The 17,225-nt window shown below is 38.8% G+C and overlaps 1 protein-coding gene and 1 long non-coding RNA gene across 3 annotated transcripts; both read left to right on the top strand.

The window, feature by feature from the left end:
* Window positions 1–7,008: 7,008 nt before the first annotated feature.
* On the top strand, window positions 7,009–8,931 carry LOC112165269 (tropinone reductase homolog At2g29290). 2 transcript variants are annotated; one of them, XM_024301747.2, is made up of 5 exons: window positions 7,009–7,156; window positions 7,419–7,629; window positions 7,966–8,185; window positions 8,295–8,401; window positions 8,492–8,931. In XM_024301747.2, exons 1-5 carry the CDS (start codon window positions 7,062–7,064, stop codon window positions 8,675–8,677), a joined length of 819 nt encoding a protein of 272 aa, XP_024157515.1. In that variant the 5' UTR covers window positions 7,009–7,061; the 3' UTR covers window positions 8,678–8,931. The 2 variants fall into 2 exon arrangements, with proteins under 2 accessions (XP_024157515.1, XP_024157516.1); XM_024301748.2 differs by lacking the exons at window positions 8,295–8,401; window positions 8,492–8,931 and having other exon boundaries at window positions 7,872–8,012.
* A 3,260-nt stretch (window positions 8,932–12,191) lies between these two features.
* LOC121049421 lies at window positions 12,192–16,711 on the top strand. Its single transcript, XR_005800138.1, has 4 exons — window positions 12,192–12,330; window positions 13,549–13,667; window positions 16,318–16,495; window positions 16,606–16,711. It is a non-coding gene; the product is annotated as an uncharacterized LOC121049421 (long non-coding RNA).
* The last annotated feature ends 514 nt before the right edge of the window (window positions 16,712–17,225 follow it).

The raw sequence follows: 17,225 nt of genomic DNA, 5'->3' as shown, positions 1-17,225 counted from the left end.
CCTATTGTAGTGTGTTGTGGCGGTGCAAGAGGCACATAAATAACTCACTCAAATATGCATAAGTACAAGATACTCGTACCTAGTCACTAGCTGTAAATCATAGATAGATTGAGTGGTGGTGGGTCATAGACAAATTAGCATAGTTGCATACGAAATTGCATCACCCCAAATGGATATAAGAAGATTGGTGTGCATTACCAATTTTTGGGCTACCATCATAGTCGTTTCCGCTAGAAAATTTGGGTGTGTACATGGGAATATGATGTCCAACATCAGTCCCATTGCAATAACCATTGAAAGTCTTCTATGTAAACTCTCTAGCATTATCAAATCTAATTGACTGAATATGATGATCTGGGGAGTGAGCCCATTGTCATATGATATGTGCTAGAGGGTATAACATAAGCAGCATTACAAGTGGACAATGGCACAACACGTGATCAGCGTGTTTGCGTGTCAACCAACATCATGAGATATTTAAACATCAGCAAGTTGGTTGAACCAGTCCACAGAATCCCCACGGACTCTATGTAAGAACAGAATGAGTATTTTCGTATCCTTTGCATTGGACGGTCTCAGTCCTAATTTCCCTAAGGAACAGGCTTTGTAAAACCAGCGAGAGGCCTTAGAAGTAACCAAATGGGATTTTGGTCGGGCTTGAGCGTCTCAAATGCTAATTGAAGCAAACTTTGTGAATACATCACCCATCATGGCGTTAGGACCATGGGAAGTGGCATCCATGGCGCCATGGCCATGAGTGACACCTTATATGGCGTTGTCAAGGGGGACAGTGGTGGCCCTAGCCGGTGGTGGACTGGTGGCAGCGGCGGCTGCGATCACACTTAGTCCAGGAATCAATTTTTGATTCTTGCTTCGTTTCGCTTGAAAGAATGGATGTCCATGTGAAGTCTTTAGTAGATGGATCATCATATCATGACTATGATTACCTATCCTGTCGTGACAAAGCCAATATGTGTTTAAATCCAAGAGATCTTCTCTCATAACTTTATTGGATTTAATAGCTCGAATAGTGGTGAAATAGAATCCACTAGAGAGACACATAAGTTTCTCTAAGATGCATCTTTATACGCAATCATTGGAGTATTGCAAAAGGAACTCTTTTCCGTTCTCTACATGCATTTCTGCATGGAATCTGTTGGCTATTCATAGGGTGTGCGATTTGCCCTAGGAGCGTAGTGAGTTTTTGTGACAGGTCATTTGGTAAGGGGAACTTGGGCTATTCCATGTCCTTGAACAAATACTGATGGCCCAGCCACCGTAGTCACAAAGTAATATGCTCGTAATCAAAATGGAGATATAATGAAAAGAACTCAAAATTTTATTCATAAGCCAACGGAGTTACATTATTGTCTCTTTGACCAAAGAAAATCTAATCCAAAATGCTAGTTAATGCAAAATAATGGTAGTCGTCTAACTTCTTTCAGTAACTCCAAAATAAATAGGACCAGGTGAGTAGAGAGATGTCAGTGGAGCAAAACTCGCTTAAGTACCACTTATCTCAAAACCTTCCTAGACATCATACTCATTTTGGATGAGCCTATGTGAAGAAACAACTAAACCAATGACATTTACTACAAAGTATATGGCAATTGCCTATTACATCTCTTGAAAAATAAAGACTTAAACAGAATTGGTTATCTATTGATAGAAACCAGATTTGAAGTCTTCAACCCTTCATTCTAGATCATCTTCTTGATCTTCTTGTTCCACATAGTGAGCTTCTCCTGCTTCATAATATGCTTTGTAGGCGGTGACAATATCTTCACGAGCTCTACAAATGTGTGCCCAATGACCAGATACTCCACATCGGGAACATACATCTCTGTGCTCAGACTCCATTGATTGAGGCGCTTTAAAAGTGTCATTTGGATGGCTCTTAATGTTGGTGGCACCACCAACATGGCCAGAGACGTTGCCTCTCTCTCTCTTTCCATGTTGACCTCTTCGGTTTCGTGTTCGTCTATTTTGGCATTTACCTTCCTCATTAGAGAGAGAATATGGACCAAAATGTCCAGAATTGTCCCTAGATTTAGGGTTTCGCTCTTGGTGCCCTCTCTTAGGGGCGCGACTGTAATTGGACTCCGGAATATGTTTTGTTCCCACGGGTCTCGAATTATCGTTCTTTACAAGGATGTTATCATGCTTTTCAGCGACATTCATGGCTCCAATGAGCTCATGAAACTTTGTGATCCGTTCTGCTGTAACATCGACTCGATAGTTCTTAGAAGCCATCAAAGCAAAGATGGGGAAGGTAGAGAGAGTCTTCTCAATCAACATCACATCTGTGATATCTTTTCCACATAATTCCATTAAGAATTTAATGCGAAGTGCTTCCGAGTTGTAGTCAAGAACTGACTTGAAATTACAGAAGTGGAGGCTATGCCATCTCACTTCTAGGTCAGGAAGTAGGGAGTCACAGACGTTGCCAAATCTTTCTTCAAGTGAGACCCACAGCCTTCTGGGGTCTTCTTAATTCATATACTCGTACTGGAACTAATCATCCATATGACGAGTCATTATGATGATAGCTTTCACCTTATTTGCCTCTAAGGCTACTCTATTTGCTTCCAAAGTTTGAGCTTGCTCAATAGTTAGGATGTCCTGGCTAGGCTCGAGAATCGTATCCTAGATTCCATCGGCCTTGAGATGCTGGCGGACATTACAAACCCACTTGTGATATCCAGAGCCAGTTGTTCCCAATGGAGCGAAGTCTAGTTTGTTTAGGTTACTCATCCTGAAAGAGAACAAGAAATTAGGGTTAGTTTCGGAGTGTAAAAAGGCTACCGTGAAAACATATAAAATTTCTGAGCGTAGTCGCTCCCAAGAAACTATGAATTTCCGAGTATAATCGCTTCCAAGAAATTAGAGATTTCTGAGCGTAGTCGCTTCCAAGAAATCTGATTCCAAGAGGTATTGGATTAGATCGAAACAATGATGCGTTTGTGGTCGATCATAACTTCTCAACGAACTCTAAGTTTGGAGAACACTACAAGCTTCAAGCTTGGAGTGAGCACGAACTCCCACAGATCGGCTTAATTAGGTCTCCCCTGTGATGAAGAAAGAGGGGATAGAAGAAGGGAGTTTGCAAGTCCCTGAGAAAAGAAGAGAAAGAAAATAAAAACTTCAAAAACGGGAATGTTTAGTAAAGCATACCTCCAAAAAAATGTCGAAAAATTACCAAAAAAGGTCGTAGGAAAAATTGTCGGAAACCGGTGGTCGGCGGTGACTGGAGCTTGGCTGGCGGTGGCTGCAGGCGAGGCTAGCAGGGCTGCTGCAGGGCTGTGCGCTGGAGGATGCAAGGTTGCTGCAGGGGCTGCGCAGGTGCTGCTGGGAGCCTGCACTAGTGCTACCGAGGGGTGCACGCAGATGCTGCTGAGAAGCTGCCGAGTGGTGCGCGCAGATGCTGCTGAGAGGTGTTGTCGATGCTTGTGCGCAGGCGTGTGCGAGGCTTGCGCGTGATTTGGCAAGGCGTTGTCGAGGGATTGCGGCAGGTGAGCGAGGCTTATGCGAGGTGTTGCGTGAGGGTTGCGCGCAGCTGTCGACAGGCGCACGCTGGTATGCGCAAGCGAGGCTAACCAAACCTGTCCAGAACTTCAGGCGGCCGGTTTGGTAATTTTCCGGCCGGTTCCGATGGATCCGCAGCCAGTTCTGGGCCCTTGGGATCAAAGGCAATAAGATGTTCGGCGGTGGAAGCTAGGGTTTGAAGTTTACGATTTTAGGGTTTCAGAGTTAGGGCTTCGTGCCGATAACGTGTTTTAGGGAATCGATATTTAGGAGAGAATTGAGTCGTGCTTTTATTGATAATAGGGGCCTCTTTATATAGATGATTACACGTATAGATATAGAGTTGTACATGGAAACATAATAGTACATTGATTGAATATTTACTAAGATTCTCCGAGATTATCTCTAATACAAACACTATTACAACTAGAGCAAGTAACATAGAGTTTGAGCAAGATACATATTCTGGATTTACTTGAACATTAGTTACATTGTCAAACATATCCCACAAGTATAATAGTATGTATATTTATAGTAAATCATATATTTTGCACAAATATACAATATGATCGATCTTAACTAAATTTTTTCAATAAATTAATCATATATTCCTCTATTAGCTGCTTATTTATTTATACAATATTATTATTATACTATAAAGCTAATTAAGCCCCTTCTTTTGATGTCGCAGGTTTTACAAATTTTAATTGATCAAAACCTCCCTTGTTACATATGTTAAACAATCGTTTAAAGTATAAAATATATGCAAAAATTAAAAAATCCTTACCCATACTTTACAGTCCCGTAAAAAACGTGGACACGAATCACACGATTACTAGGACAATGCTAAGCTAGGATATTGCCAATTAATGTAGCTGTCAATTGGGACAATGCCAAGCTAGGATAAAAGTAGCTGTCATATCTCCTAATTGATACTGCACAAATGTCTACGGCAGAAATGGAGGCTGGAATGCCTATCTTCTTTATGGGTGCGGTATCAATTATGGGTGCAGTATCAATTCTTTATGCCTGCGCATGCCTATCTTCTTTATGGGTCAGAGAAATGGAGGAGGCTGGAATGCGCAGGTTGCAAGCTACAGCAGCTGACGAGAGGAGACGTGGTGTTAGCAGAGCCACAATTTCGTACAAATTAGGGGCGTTCGATCAGTAATTTCACATCGACGGACGTTAGGGGGTAAAATTGATGGCTGTTAATGTGAAAATTTTGAGGGACTTAGTGGTCTATTATCACAAGACGACAAGATGGGGGGGGGGGGGGGGGGGGGGTCGTGTTATTTAAGCCAACGACCACGTCTGTTCTCATCTCATCGACCAAATGAGATTCCAACTTCAAACACAAAAACAGTCGGGTAGCAAAAACCTAGATCATAATCACTCCAGAAATGGCCAGTTTTGAAAGAGAAATTCAGGAAAACCCATCACGAATCAGAAACCAAAGCACGCACTTGGAATCTGAATTTCTTTGGGTGGACTCAAAGCTAAATCCTAAGCTGCTCTGAATATTAATAAAAAACAATACATGGTGAGGTTTCTGGAAGGAAGGAGGTAATCTGAATTACTTTTGAATTTATCCTTCCAGTTATCCCACGCCTTCGTCAACTGTAACTAAGTCCCAATTTCAATAAAGATCATGCACTCAATACTTAGTTTGTTCTGAAAGTGATTGAATTTGAGTGAAGAAAGAGAATCCAAATGGTGGGGATCTTGTGTATTCGACAAATTTCTATAACTCCGCTACGAATCCTACAAATTTCTAGTTCTTGATCGCCGGAACGTTCCTCAAGTTAAAAATACAACATTCAATTATAGTTGGCGGTCATAAATCTGGGTCTGTACCATCAACAAAAGATTTGGGTTATATATTAGTGCAAATGTCGTGGTAATTCGATACTCAATTATAGTCATCAATAATAATAGAGGATCTGGATCTTGACGGATCTTTCATTCGAAGGAATACTGAATAAGGTGAAAACTACTGAAAACAACAGCCCAATCGATTAATGCAATAATATTAACGATCGGGTTCACGAGGTTGATGTGAAACAGATCTAAATCCTTGCCGACACGGGTCTTAAGCATTTCTGGAATTCATTCAGTTTTCATGCCTATGGAGAAAATGGCTTGGGGTTGATGATAGACGAGCAAGGAGAAGACGATGAAAGTTTTTCTTTTACCCTAATAAATAACAGCAAGTGAAATTATCAATATTGCCCCTCCGTTATAACGTCCGTTGGTTGCGTAAGTTGCAGCCGTTGTATTCCAGACTTATCCCATAGAAATCCCTTTCAGTGTTTTGGATTGGTGATCAGTGATTGCAGCCGTTGTATTCCAGACTTATCGATCTCCGAGAAATCCCTTTTAGAGTTTTGGATTGGTGATCAGTGATTGCAGCACTGTTGAAAAACCACAACATTGTCGTCATTGATTATATATGTAACATCCGTGATCTTTTTTTTTTTTTTTCTTTTTTTTTTCTCACTTTGTTTTGTGGTTTTCTGTTTATTCTCACCTTCTTTTGTGGTTTTCTCTTTATAATCCAAAATTTTGAGTTTGGAAATCACAATAGGCGTACTGATAATTGTATGGTTAGAAAGAGAAATATCCACGAGAATACAACAATGCATGGTGCACTAGATTAAGCCGGGAGCTTTTTGGAATATATATTTTGCTTGAAGAAACATTTCTTCACCTTAGGACTTTTGGACGTAGCCTTTGTATTATTACTCATGTTGCTTGGTGAGAATCTCACCGTGAGATGTGGTTCTCATTAGGAATTTAGGATCGCGCGGTAGTGATTATTAATTTTTGGTTGATCTGTAATAAGAAAAAAATTAATAGATTGATAGTCTAAGTTTCATTACAAGTTGAGAAATCAAACGTACGGTGTTAATTAGATAAAAATTAACAAAGAGGTGAGCAATGACCTCCCAGCTCAGTTGCAAAGAACACTACCATACCACTAGCTTGCACTGACAAATAAAATAAGGGAAAACATCACAAATGGTGTATGAATTTTAAGCATTTCTACACTTTGGTATACCACAAGTATAATAGTACATACATTTATAGTAAATTATATTTTTTGCACAGATGTACAATATGATCGATCTTAACTGAATTATTTTTTAATAAATTAATGATATATTCCTCTATCAGCTGCTTATTTATTTATACAATATTATTATTATACTATAAAGCTAATTAAGCCCCTTCTGTTGATGTCGCAGGTTTTACTAAATTTTAATTGATCAAAAACACCCTCGTTATACTTTATAAAATATATACGAAAATTAAAAAATATCCTTACCCACTTACTTTACAGTCCCGTAAAAACCGTGGACACGAATCACACGATTGCTTGGACAATGCCAAGCTAGGATACTGCCAATTAAAGCAGCTGTCATATCTCCCAATTGATACTGCAGCCTACTCATAAACACTAATTACGTGCGTGGTGTGTTTATATATAGGTAGCAGCATCAAATGTGGTAGCAGATAAAGCAAGAGAGATACGCATGGCGAGAGCAGATTCTAGCATCAACAGCAGAGATAGGAGGTGGTCTCTTGAAGGAATGACTGCCGTCGTCACCGGTGGAACCAAAGGGATTGGGTCTGCAGCCTTGATCTCTTTCCATTCTTTCTTTAATGCTTTATGCTTATATTTTCATCTGATTAATTAGTGTTTTAACTAATTAAGACAAGAATTAATGAAAAACTTGTAACACGCGTATCTTTTCAAAGATTCTGCATGCATGATCATAAATTTTTTTCCTACCGTCAAAAAAAAAAATCAACATTTTAATACTGACCAATTAAAGAATTTGTAATTTTATATGTAGTTTTATGCACTAATCAATGTTTGGCAATTTTAGGTATGCAATTGTGGAGGAACTGGCGGGGCTAGGTGCTAGTGTACATGCTTGTTCTCGGAATGAAGCCCAACTCAATGAATGCTTGAGTCAATGGAAGAAGAAAGGTTTTCGTCAGGTCACTGGTTCAGTATGTGATGTGGTTTCAAAAATCCAGAGAGAGGAGCTAATACACGAGGTCTCATCACTGTTTCATGGAAAACTTAACATCTTTGTAAGTACTTTAATCATCGATCATGTCTTCATGAGTTGAAAACAACTACTACCGAATAGAGTTCAGTACTAACAGCACCAAGGCAGTTTGCAAAAATCCCATACCTAATGACAAGCAGGTGTTTAAATTGCGAGAACAATATTAGATGTATCTTGTTTTCTTTTACATCATTGAATGACATCTCCTCGCTTTGTCGAGGTTTTGATAAGAAAAAGTCTAATAGTCTTATCATGCATGTGTAGGTTTTATCTGATAGGCTGGGATGATAGACCACTTGAGTTAGTTAAAAGAAGAAATAAGAAAAAACTCAAATCAACATGTCAACATATCTTGTAGATAAACAATGTGGGAACTTTTAAAGGAAAGCCAACAACTGAGTACACGGCTGAAGATTACTCATTCATCATGAGCACCAACCTTGAATCTACTTACAATATGTGCCAACTAGCACATCCTCTTCTGAAAGCTTCAGGAGCTGGTAACATTATTCTTCTGTCTTCTGTTTGTGGTGTGGTATCAATTGGGGAGGTTGGGAGTATATACGGTGCAACTAAAGGTACGCTTTTGATTTGATTATATGTACGTATATATATTCCACAAAATTTTGCACACCACAAATTGAAGGTTAATATATGGCGGCCGGTCTCTTCTCTACTACATTTCAGGAGCAATGAATCAATTGGCCAAAAACTTGGCTTGTGAGTGGGCAAAAGACAAGATTAAAGTCAACAGTGTTGCTCCTTGGTTCATCAAAACTCCTCTTGTTGAACCTGTAAGATATCGTAGATAAATGATTTCAGATGTGCATACCTATATTTTACCACCCAATTGATTCACGGTACTAATTCTTGTTCACATACAGATTTTGAGTGACGAAAAGTTTATGGAGGCTGTCATTTCTCGAACCCCATTAGGACGTACCGGAGAGCCTGAGGAGGTGTCTGCATTGGTGGCATTTCTATGCCTTCCGGCAGCCTCTTACATAACTGGGCAAACTATTTGCGTCGATGGAGGGATGACTGTCAATGGCTTCATGTTCCAAGCATAATGAACTTTTTTTCTTGTGGACAATGGATTAGAAGCAAAATAATTCATCGGTCGCCATAGCTGTACAAAATGGGACAACGATGCATAAATCTTCTGATAAATGCCCTCAAAGATTTATCTTTGGTTGCATAATTGTACTTTTGCCTTCTTTGTGTTGGGTTGGTCCAGACCTTTGTCTAGCGCGCACTTTCCTATAATTGGTTTTTTTCATTAATCAATTTGATCATCCAGCAAAGAACATAAATTTTTAATAAAATTCCCTCATCCTATCCTTTATCCCTCATCCTATCCTTTACCAATAACTACAATGTGCCATTAATTCTTCCCACGCGCAGGATTTATATTTTGTTGCCCATGCGGTCATCTTTAGGATGAGTAACAGTAGCGGCACGTTTGTACAAAAACAAAAGGGCACAATAAGTTCTGGTTAATTACGACAATTGCCACAGCTGTCATTTCAATTTTCTCTCAAACCAAATATGTCAGATCTAGTTTTCCCAAAATCAAAGCGATCCCAAAATCCAAACCGTATGAAAATCAAAATCCTTTCTAAATCGACATCTCCGGCAAAGCTAGGGCACGACCTCGGAGGCGAAACAAGCGATCGACCCTAGCGGTGAAGCAAGGGCTAGACCCTGACTACGAAGCTAGGAAGTGATCCCAACAACGAAGTAATCGCGCGACCTCGAGGGCGAAGCAAGGGCGCGACACCGGCGGCAAAGCTAGGGAGTGACACCAGAGGCGAAGCTAGGAGGCGATCTCGGTGGTGCAGCAAGGGGGCGACCCCGGCGGCGAAGCAAGGGAGCGACACCGGTAGCGAGGCTCCTACAAAGCTAGGGCTTGAAGATCAGTAGGGCAACTTGTAGTTACTGAAGGTCAGTAGCAGCTATAACTTGATTTTTGTGTTATGCATTCAACATTGTCGAAATTTGATTATACTTAGTAGCTTTAGCTGAGAAATTTTGGTTGAGAAATTCTGAGGGTCAGTATCTTCAGCCTCGTGTTGTCATGGTCTCTCCCTCAGGTAAATGATTTTGGTTGAGAAATTTTGATTATTCTCAATGGTTGAGAAATTCTAAGGGTCAGTATCTTTAACAAAGAAATTAACATTTAGGTTATTGAGGGTCAGTAGCCTATTGAGGATCAGTAAACCTATGTGAATTGCAACCTCATTTCTATGTGTAGCTAGGTGGTGGAAATTGATGTTATGTGACTGATAATAGTACAAAATTAATTGTTTGAGCTTATTGACAATCAGTAACATTAAAATGCTGCAATATGTGCAATCTATGATTATTGAGAGTCAGTAGCATTAAAATTTTGCACTATGTGCAATCTATGATTATATGGACCCTCTAAAGATCATTAATTAGCTTTAGTTTCTGAGGGTCAGTAACTTTAGTTTCTGAGATTTCTTTGTCCTGATGGAAAATGATGAGTTCTGTGACCAACAATAGTACGAAATGAATTGTACGAGCTTTAGTTTCTGAGGGTCAATAGCTTTAGCTTCATGATTTCACCAACCCTGTGTTTATTGCAAGCTCATTTTTATGTTTATTTCGGAGGGTCAGTAGCTTTAGCTGATTTTATCTGTATTGCAACCTCATCTTTATGTTTACTTTATGGGAAGGTCATTGCAATTATATCTACCTATAGGCTCTGTGGATATTTGATCTTATTATTGCTATTAGTCTTTATTTTCTGCTTGAAATGCTGGTCATTGATTTGCTGCAACTGTGAGTATCTTTTGATTAGGTCTTTTGCATTCTTATAGGCTATAATGGTTTTTTAATCAAATTGAGGGTCAATACACTATTGAGGGTCAGTATACTACTGAGCATCAGTACTCATATGTTTGCATTTGTCATATACATAGATTAATCACAAATGGCAAAGAGAAAGTCTGCTTGCCTGTTGCAATAGACAAAGAGGATGTACCGATTGAAGAACATGAGAAGAATTAGGATAGAAGTGTTTAGCACTATGCCAATAATGCCTTCAGACGACACATTTCAGACGATAGAATTTTTGTTTCTGTCATCTGAATCTTTTAAACATCTTTAGACGACATATAAATTAATTATGTAGTCTGAATAGCATGAGAATCCATACTATTTCACTTTTTAGTAAGTTAGAAAATTAAGACGACAGATATCTGTCGTCTGAAAGAACTGATAAATTTGCATGAAAAAGGGGAAATTTAGGACAACATTCATATGTCGTCCGAGTAAATGGGAAACAAGTGGAAAATTAGGACTACATTCATATGTCGTCTGAGTAAACGGGAAACTGACAGCTAATTTGCTAATCTAAAGTATTCGATCCCTCCCTTGGCTAAAAAAGAAAAACTCGGGCTCCTTTTGCTAGGACCTTTCCCTTAGCTGAAAGAAAAAAAGAACCAACCCTAGATCTAAAAACTCGGGCTCGTTTTGCCGCCTCTGACTCTCAGCCAATCTCTCCCTCACACGCTCGATCTCACTCTCATGAACCTCAGTCCCTCAATCCACCCTCAATCCCTTTCACCCTCTCAAGCTCACACACACTCTCATCCTCCTGCGATTCCGGCAAAGCAAGTTTGGGTATGGAAGTTTTGGGTATAGAAGTTTGGGTAAAGTAAGTTTGGTAAGTCTTCAATCTTCAAGTCTGGGTTTCTCGGTTTCTTTTTTTCACTCTTCAAGCTTCATTCTTCAATCAATCGGTCTCTTGCTTTCTGGGTTTTCAATTTCATGTGTTCAATTTGAGCAAAGCATAGACGTCCTCAAGTTTGGTTCGATTTCGAATTCTTCAAGCTTGGTAAGTTGCTGCCTTTCTGGGTATTCAGTTCTTGTGTATGATACTATGAATAATGAATGATTGGTAACTGAGAAGAGTTGTATGAATATTTGCTTACTGTCTTCCTATTATTGTCTTACTGATTTGAGTGATTTCAAATTTGAGAATTTTCAATTGAGTTGTACTCTTGTATTGGTCCTGTCTGGGTTCGATTTCTTTTTGCCAGAAACTATTGGACTTTTGAAGTTTTGATATTTGGCATCTGTTTTGCCAGTTTTGAAATTGTATCCAATAATGATAGATATATTGATAGCTATGTGATGGATAACATACACTCAAGCTTCTTGCAGTTGTGAAACAAATGCAATACCAATACGATTGATCATGATAATTTATGTAGAATTTGTCTTTGAGAACAACAAGCTTCTATAGTCCATTTATAAGTGATAGATTATAATATTTAGGTACAGTTTATTTGCTAATGTATGTTTGAATATATGTCAATGCATTCTAAGATTTCTAAACTGCATCCTTTTTACTATTAAGTTAGTGCTGATGCAACTTTATTTCGCATCTTTTACATTCACTCATTGCTCTTTTTTTTTCTTTCTTTTAAATTATTTCTTCTTATTATGTGCAGAGACCTGATAAACAAGAACCCATCTCTAACACAAGACACAGTTCCACAAGTAATAGAGTAGACAAAAGGCCAAATCCATACATTCCAGATCAAATCAATGAAGCAAATGGCTCCATAGTCAAAGGCATCTATCTAGACGTGGAAACCTTTACGCCACAAACAGGAAATGAAACAACAACTTTCACACTAGCCCATCCTCTTCCTGACAAAAAAGAGTCCCTGATAAACAAAACAGTTCGCAGGTAAACCCCTACAAAATTTTTCTTCATTCAACTTCATTTTTCTTGACAGCTCAAGTGTGAAAAAAATAGTAACTATGTACTTGTCTTTTCTTGGATTCTTTCTCCCCTGTGAATATTGTACTGGAAATTTCTTTTTTCTTTTTCTTTTTGGCAATAATAGAATTGCTTGTTTGAACTTCCTACTTCAAGGTGCCTTAGCATATAGTCAGTGATGCCTGTACGTTACACACACAATTATACAAAGATGTGTTTGAACAAAGTAATGCCAGTAGAAGTTGATATATATTCTGAGTTGCTATAGTTTGTTCTTTTGTTTTTAGATTTTGTGAATGGAAATATGTGCCCTTTTATGTGTTTTTTCTTCTGCTATTTACTAGCTATGTGGTTCTTGCCTCCAGTGTTTTGGTCTCTAGAGTTGTGCTTGAAATGAACTGTGTGCTCTTCGATTCTTCTGATTATTCTATGTTTTGTTCTTTTAAGAGTAACTATTGCCAATAAGCTACAAATTCTTGCAGTCATTTAAGTTATACCAGATCCCTTAGTCAATCTTATATGTTTTCTGTTGTTACAGAGTGGTAGCTTGGGGATGCATTTCTTTTGTTTAGCCTATTTTGATAGAGCTGGTCTAACTGTATGAATCGTGAGGGTCTTTGTAATTGTGAGGTGTTTGTTGCTGCAACGTTCTTAGAAACAAATTTCCATTACAGAGAAGTGGGTTTTATCTTGACATGTTTTCTGTTTTTCACTATAATAGGGAAGCTGACATTGAACCAGCAATGTCATTGCAGCTCTTGCACCACTTTTTGTGTAGATAGAACTGGAACAAGCAACTTTTGGATAGGCTCAACTAGACCAACTATTTTCGCATCAAAAAACTAGACCAACTATTTTTTGAAAAATGTTCCAGGAGCGACTGTAACCAAGCAAACCTCAAACTTATATAGCCTATTTTTTGAACAATAAGATCATCTTTTGTTTTAGATGCTCTACAGTAATGAAAACAGTTCTATGATTTTTATCAATTGATATATAGTTATTGTTAAACTGCTTTTGTTCTTGATTTAATGATCTGCAATATGCATATAACTTCCATATGAGTGACACTCACGCGCACACAAAAAAAAAGAAAAAGATATGAGTATCCTAATCACTTGTAGTCCATAAATTGCTGATCCAAGAAGTCATGGATAGGTGCTAACTTCTTTTGGAATTCTGCAGAAACTGCCTTACAGCACAGCTCTCTTCTTTCGATATTGCATTGCTATTGTTGTTGCTGTAGTGAAAGGTTGGAGTACTGGGAATGGTGATTAGCTAGGCTGTGACTTAAGCAAATTAAGGTAAGCAGTAATCTTCTGGTATGTTTTACGTGAATAGCATAGTTAGTTTGTTAAATTAGCTAATTGGTATGTTGATGAATTTAGTTGGTTGTTTGTATCTGTTTATATGCATGTGGTGAACTAGTTTGGTGATGCTAAATTTAGCTCCTAGCTGTTGTATATGTGTATATATCTGGAAAAATGATGGATGGTATAGAATTGAATTATGCTGATCCTAGGTGATAGTTTAACCAATTGGTATGTTTATGAATGAAGTTGGTTCTATGTACCTATATACATATACATTATATATAGATGTATGAGTTCAGTGCTCTATGATCCTAGGTCATAGTTTAGTTCCTAATTGTTGTTTGTGTGTATGTATAAGATGGAAAAAGGATGGATGCATGCTGATAGGAGATCGTTGAGGTTTCAAATAGGGTTTGAGGATTTTCTTAAGTTTGCTTCAGCGAATGCTGCTGACAAATCAAATATCTGCTGTCCTTGTTTGAAGTGTTGTAACACTAATGGATTTTCCATTGGAGTTATTAAGGACCATGTATTTTTTAATGGCATTGTGACTAGTTATAAGAATTGGAAATGGCATGGAGAACTTTCTGTCAAGAATACGGATAGAGTAGGTGAATCTGAAACAGTAGATATGAATTGTAACCAAGATATGGGGGAAAGTGAGGATGAGGAGATATCTAGTGACTCGAATGAGTTTCTAAGGTTTGTGGAAGATGGAGATAAACCTTTGTACCCTGGTTGTACAAAGACAACAAAGTTGAACTGTCTTATTCAAACATTCAACTTGAAATCAAAACACGGAATGACTGATGCTTGTTATTCCGACATGCTAGTCATGATTGGCATGTTGCTTCCCGAAGGGAATGAGGTATCTGGTTCTCTATATGAGGCTAAAAAAACACTTGCAGCATTAGGGATGGAGTATGAAAGGATTCATGCTTGTCCAAATGACTGCATGTTGTATAGAGGGCAGCATTCTGAAGCTACAAGCTGTTTGATCTGTGGTGAATCACGATGGAAACTGGGAAGGGATAAAGTTGAGAAGAAAGGGGTGCCTGGGAAGGTATTGTGGTATTTCCCACCAATCCCAAGATTCAAAAGGATGTTTCAATCAACAAAGACAGCGAAGGACTTGACTTGGCATGTTGAGAATAGGAAAAAAGATGGCATGATGCTGCATCCATCAGATTCACCGACCTGGAAATTGGTTGACACAAAGTGGCCAGAATTTGGTAGAGAAGCTAGGAACCTTCGTTTAGCCCTTTCCTCAGATGGGTTTAATCCCCATAGTTCTTTAAGTAGCCGGTACTCTTGCTGGCCGGTTATCCTCGTTACGTATAACCTTCCTCCATGGTTGTGCATGAAGAGGAAGCACATGATGTTACCATTGTTAATATCTGGACCGAAACAGCCTGGAAATGATATTGATGTGTATTTACAGCCATTAATAGATGATTTGAAACAACTGTGGTAGGGGGTTGAAGGTGTGTACGACGCTGTAAGAGAAGAGTCATTTACACTCAAGGCAGTCCTACTTTGGACTATTAATGATTTTCCTGCATATGAGAATCTCTCGGGCAGCATTATCAAAAGATATAATGCTTGTCCTATTTGTGTCGATGAAACCCGACCATATAGGTTGAAACATAGTAAGAAAATGGCATTTATGAGGCATCGCCGTTTTTTGCCGAGACATCATCCATATCGCAAGCAAGCTGCTGCCTTTGACAATACCATAGAGGAAGATGTTGCCCCTTCACCATTAAGTGGAGAGGAAGTGTTGTCAAGAGTTGAATGTTTGAACACAAGGTTTGGGAAAAAAAACCCTTCTGCCCCCTACAAGGGTGCTGAAGAGACTAGACCTTGCTGGAAAAAAAAAAATCAGTTTTCTTTGAACTTGATTATTGGAAACATCTTCCAATACGACATATTCTTGATGTGATGCACATTGAGAAGAATTGTTGCGATGCTATAATTGGTACCCTCTTGAACATTCCTGGGAAGACAAAGGATGGAGGTGCTTCTCGTTTGGACATGGTTGATATGGGAATCAGAACTGATTTGAAGCCTACACCTAGTCCAAAAAAGGCCAAGTTGCCTTTAGGTTGTTGGAACTTACAGGTAGAGGAGAAGAAAATAATGTGCAATTCCTTTTTTGGTATGACGGTTCCTATGCGTTTCTCCTCAAATGTGAGGAATCTGGTCTCGATGGAAGATTTAAGACTGGTTGGGCTTAAATCACATGATTGTCATACGGTGATTCAGTTTCTTCTCCCGGTTGCAATAAGATCAGTTTTAGAGAAGTCGGTTAGGTATGCAATTATTCGGTTTTGTCTATTCTTCAAGGCAATTTGTAGTAAAGTCATAGATGTTTTAAGATTTAAACAAATGCAGGCAGATTTGGTTGATACAGTTTGTTTGCTGGAAAAGTTCTTCCCACCTTCCTTTTTCGACGTAATGATTCATTTAATAGTTCATCTTGTTAGAGAAGTTGAGTGGTGTGGTCCGGTATTTTTTCGATGGATGTACCCCTTTGAGAGGTACATGAAAGTGTTCAAAGGGTATGTTCGAAATCGACATTTTCCTGAGGGGTGTATTGCTGAAAATTACATTGTTGAAGAAGCTATAGAGTTTTGTTCAGATCGTATCCTTGAAGAAGATGCTACCACTGTGGGAATTCCCTCCACAAGCCTACCTGAACACTACAAACAGTGCAAACCATTATCAGGCGCAACCATGGTAGCAGTTTATGGAAAGGAGTTGACGCTAGCACACCTTTGTGTATTACGAAATACTGAAGATGCTCAGCCATACTTCATGTAAGTGTTTTCAGCAGTAGCTATCGTTTTTTCCTTTGTCATTTCAATAGCTACAATAATTTCTGCATTTGATTAATCTTGCTGATTGGTTATCTTGTTCTTCTACTTAGGGAGCATATGCAATTATTGGAGTTAACGTTCCCTAGGTTCAAAAAGAACCATAAGTGGATGAGAGAAAAACAGAATGCCACATTTGGGGACTGGTTAAAGGAGAGGGTAAGTTCAGTTTGCACCCGTAATGGTGTAAGTGTACTTTTAAATTTAGTTTGCAAATCAAATGAGGCTTCCGGACAATGATGTTTCTGAATCCATTTTACAGGTTGCAAACCAAATGAGGTTTCCAGACAATGATGTTTCAGAAACAATAAGGTGGATCGCTAGTGGCCCCAAAAATGAAGTGCCAAGTTTTGCTTCATACCATGTCAATGGAGTTGACTTCAACACCAAAGACCGGGACAGTATCCGAATGGTTCAGAATAGTGGAGTTTTATTGGTTGTCGATGCAATGCAAGTTGCAAGTGCCAAGGATCAAAACCCAAGGACTAATGATATGGTCTTCTATGGTGTTATAAAAAGAATATGGGAGGTAGACTACTATAAGTTTAGGATACCATTATTCAAATGTAATTGGGTAGAGAGTACTAGGGGCGTCAAAGTAGACGAACTAGGGTTTACTTTGGTGAAACTGAATAGGATAGGGCATGTGAATGACCCTTTTGTTTTAGCTACA

Source organism: Rosa chinensis, chromosome 5 (genome assembly GCF_002994745.2).
Source record: "Rosa chinensis cultivar Old Blush chromosome 5, RchiOBHm-V2, whole genome shotgun sequence".
Lineage (NCBI taxonomy): Eukaryota > Viridiplantae > Streptophyta > Magnoliopsida > Rosales > Rosaceae > Rosa > Rosa chinensis.
The sequence above is the reverse complement of the archived record's forward strand: the minus strand, read 5'-3'. Positions and strand labels throughout refer to the sequence as shown.

What these genes read in the sequence shown, in the direction of transcription:
- LOC112165269 (XM_024301747.2), top strand. Translation starts at nt 7,062, where the DNA reads ATGGCGAGAGCAGATTCTAGCATCAACAGCAGAGATAGGAGGTGGTCT. An exon ending in TATATACGGTGCAACTAAAG is followed by an intron (nt 8,186 to 8,294) that starts GTACGCTTTTGA and finishes ACTACATTTCAG; the next exon opens with GAGCAATGAATCAATTGGCC. An exon ending in AAACTCCTCTTGTTGAACCT is followed by an intron (nt 8,402 to 8,491) that starts GTAAGATATCGT and finishes GTTCACATACAG; the next exon opens with ATTTTGAGTGACGAAAAGTT.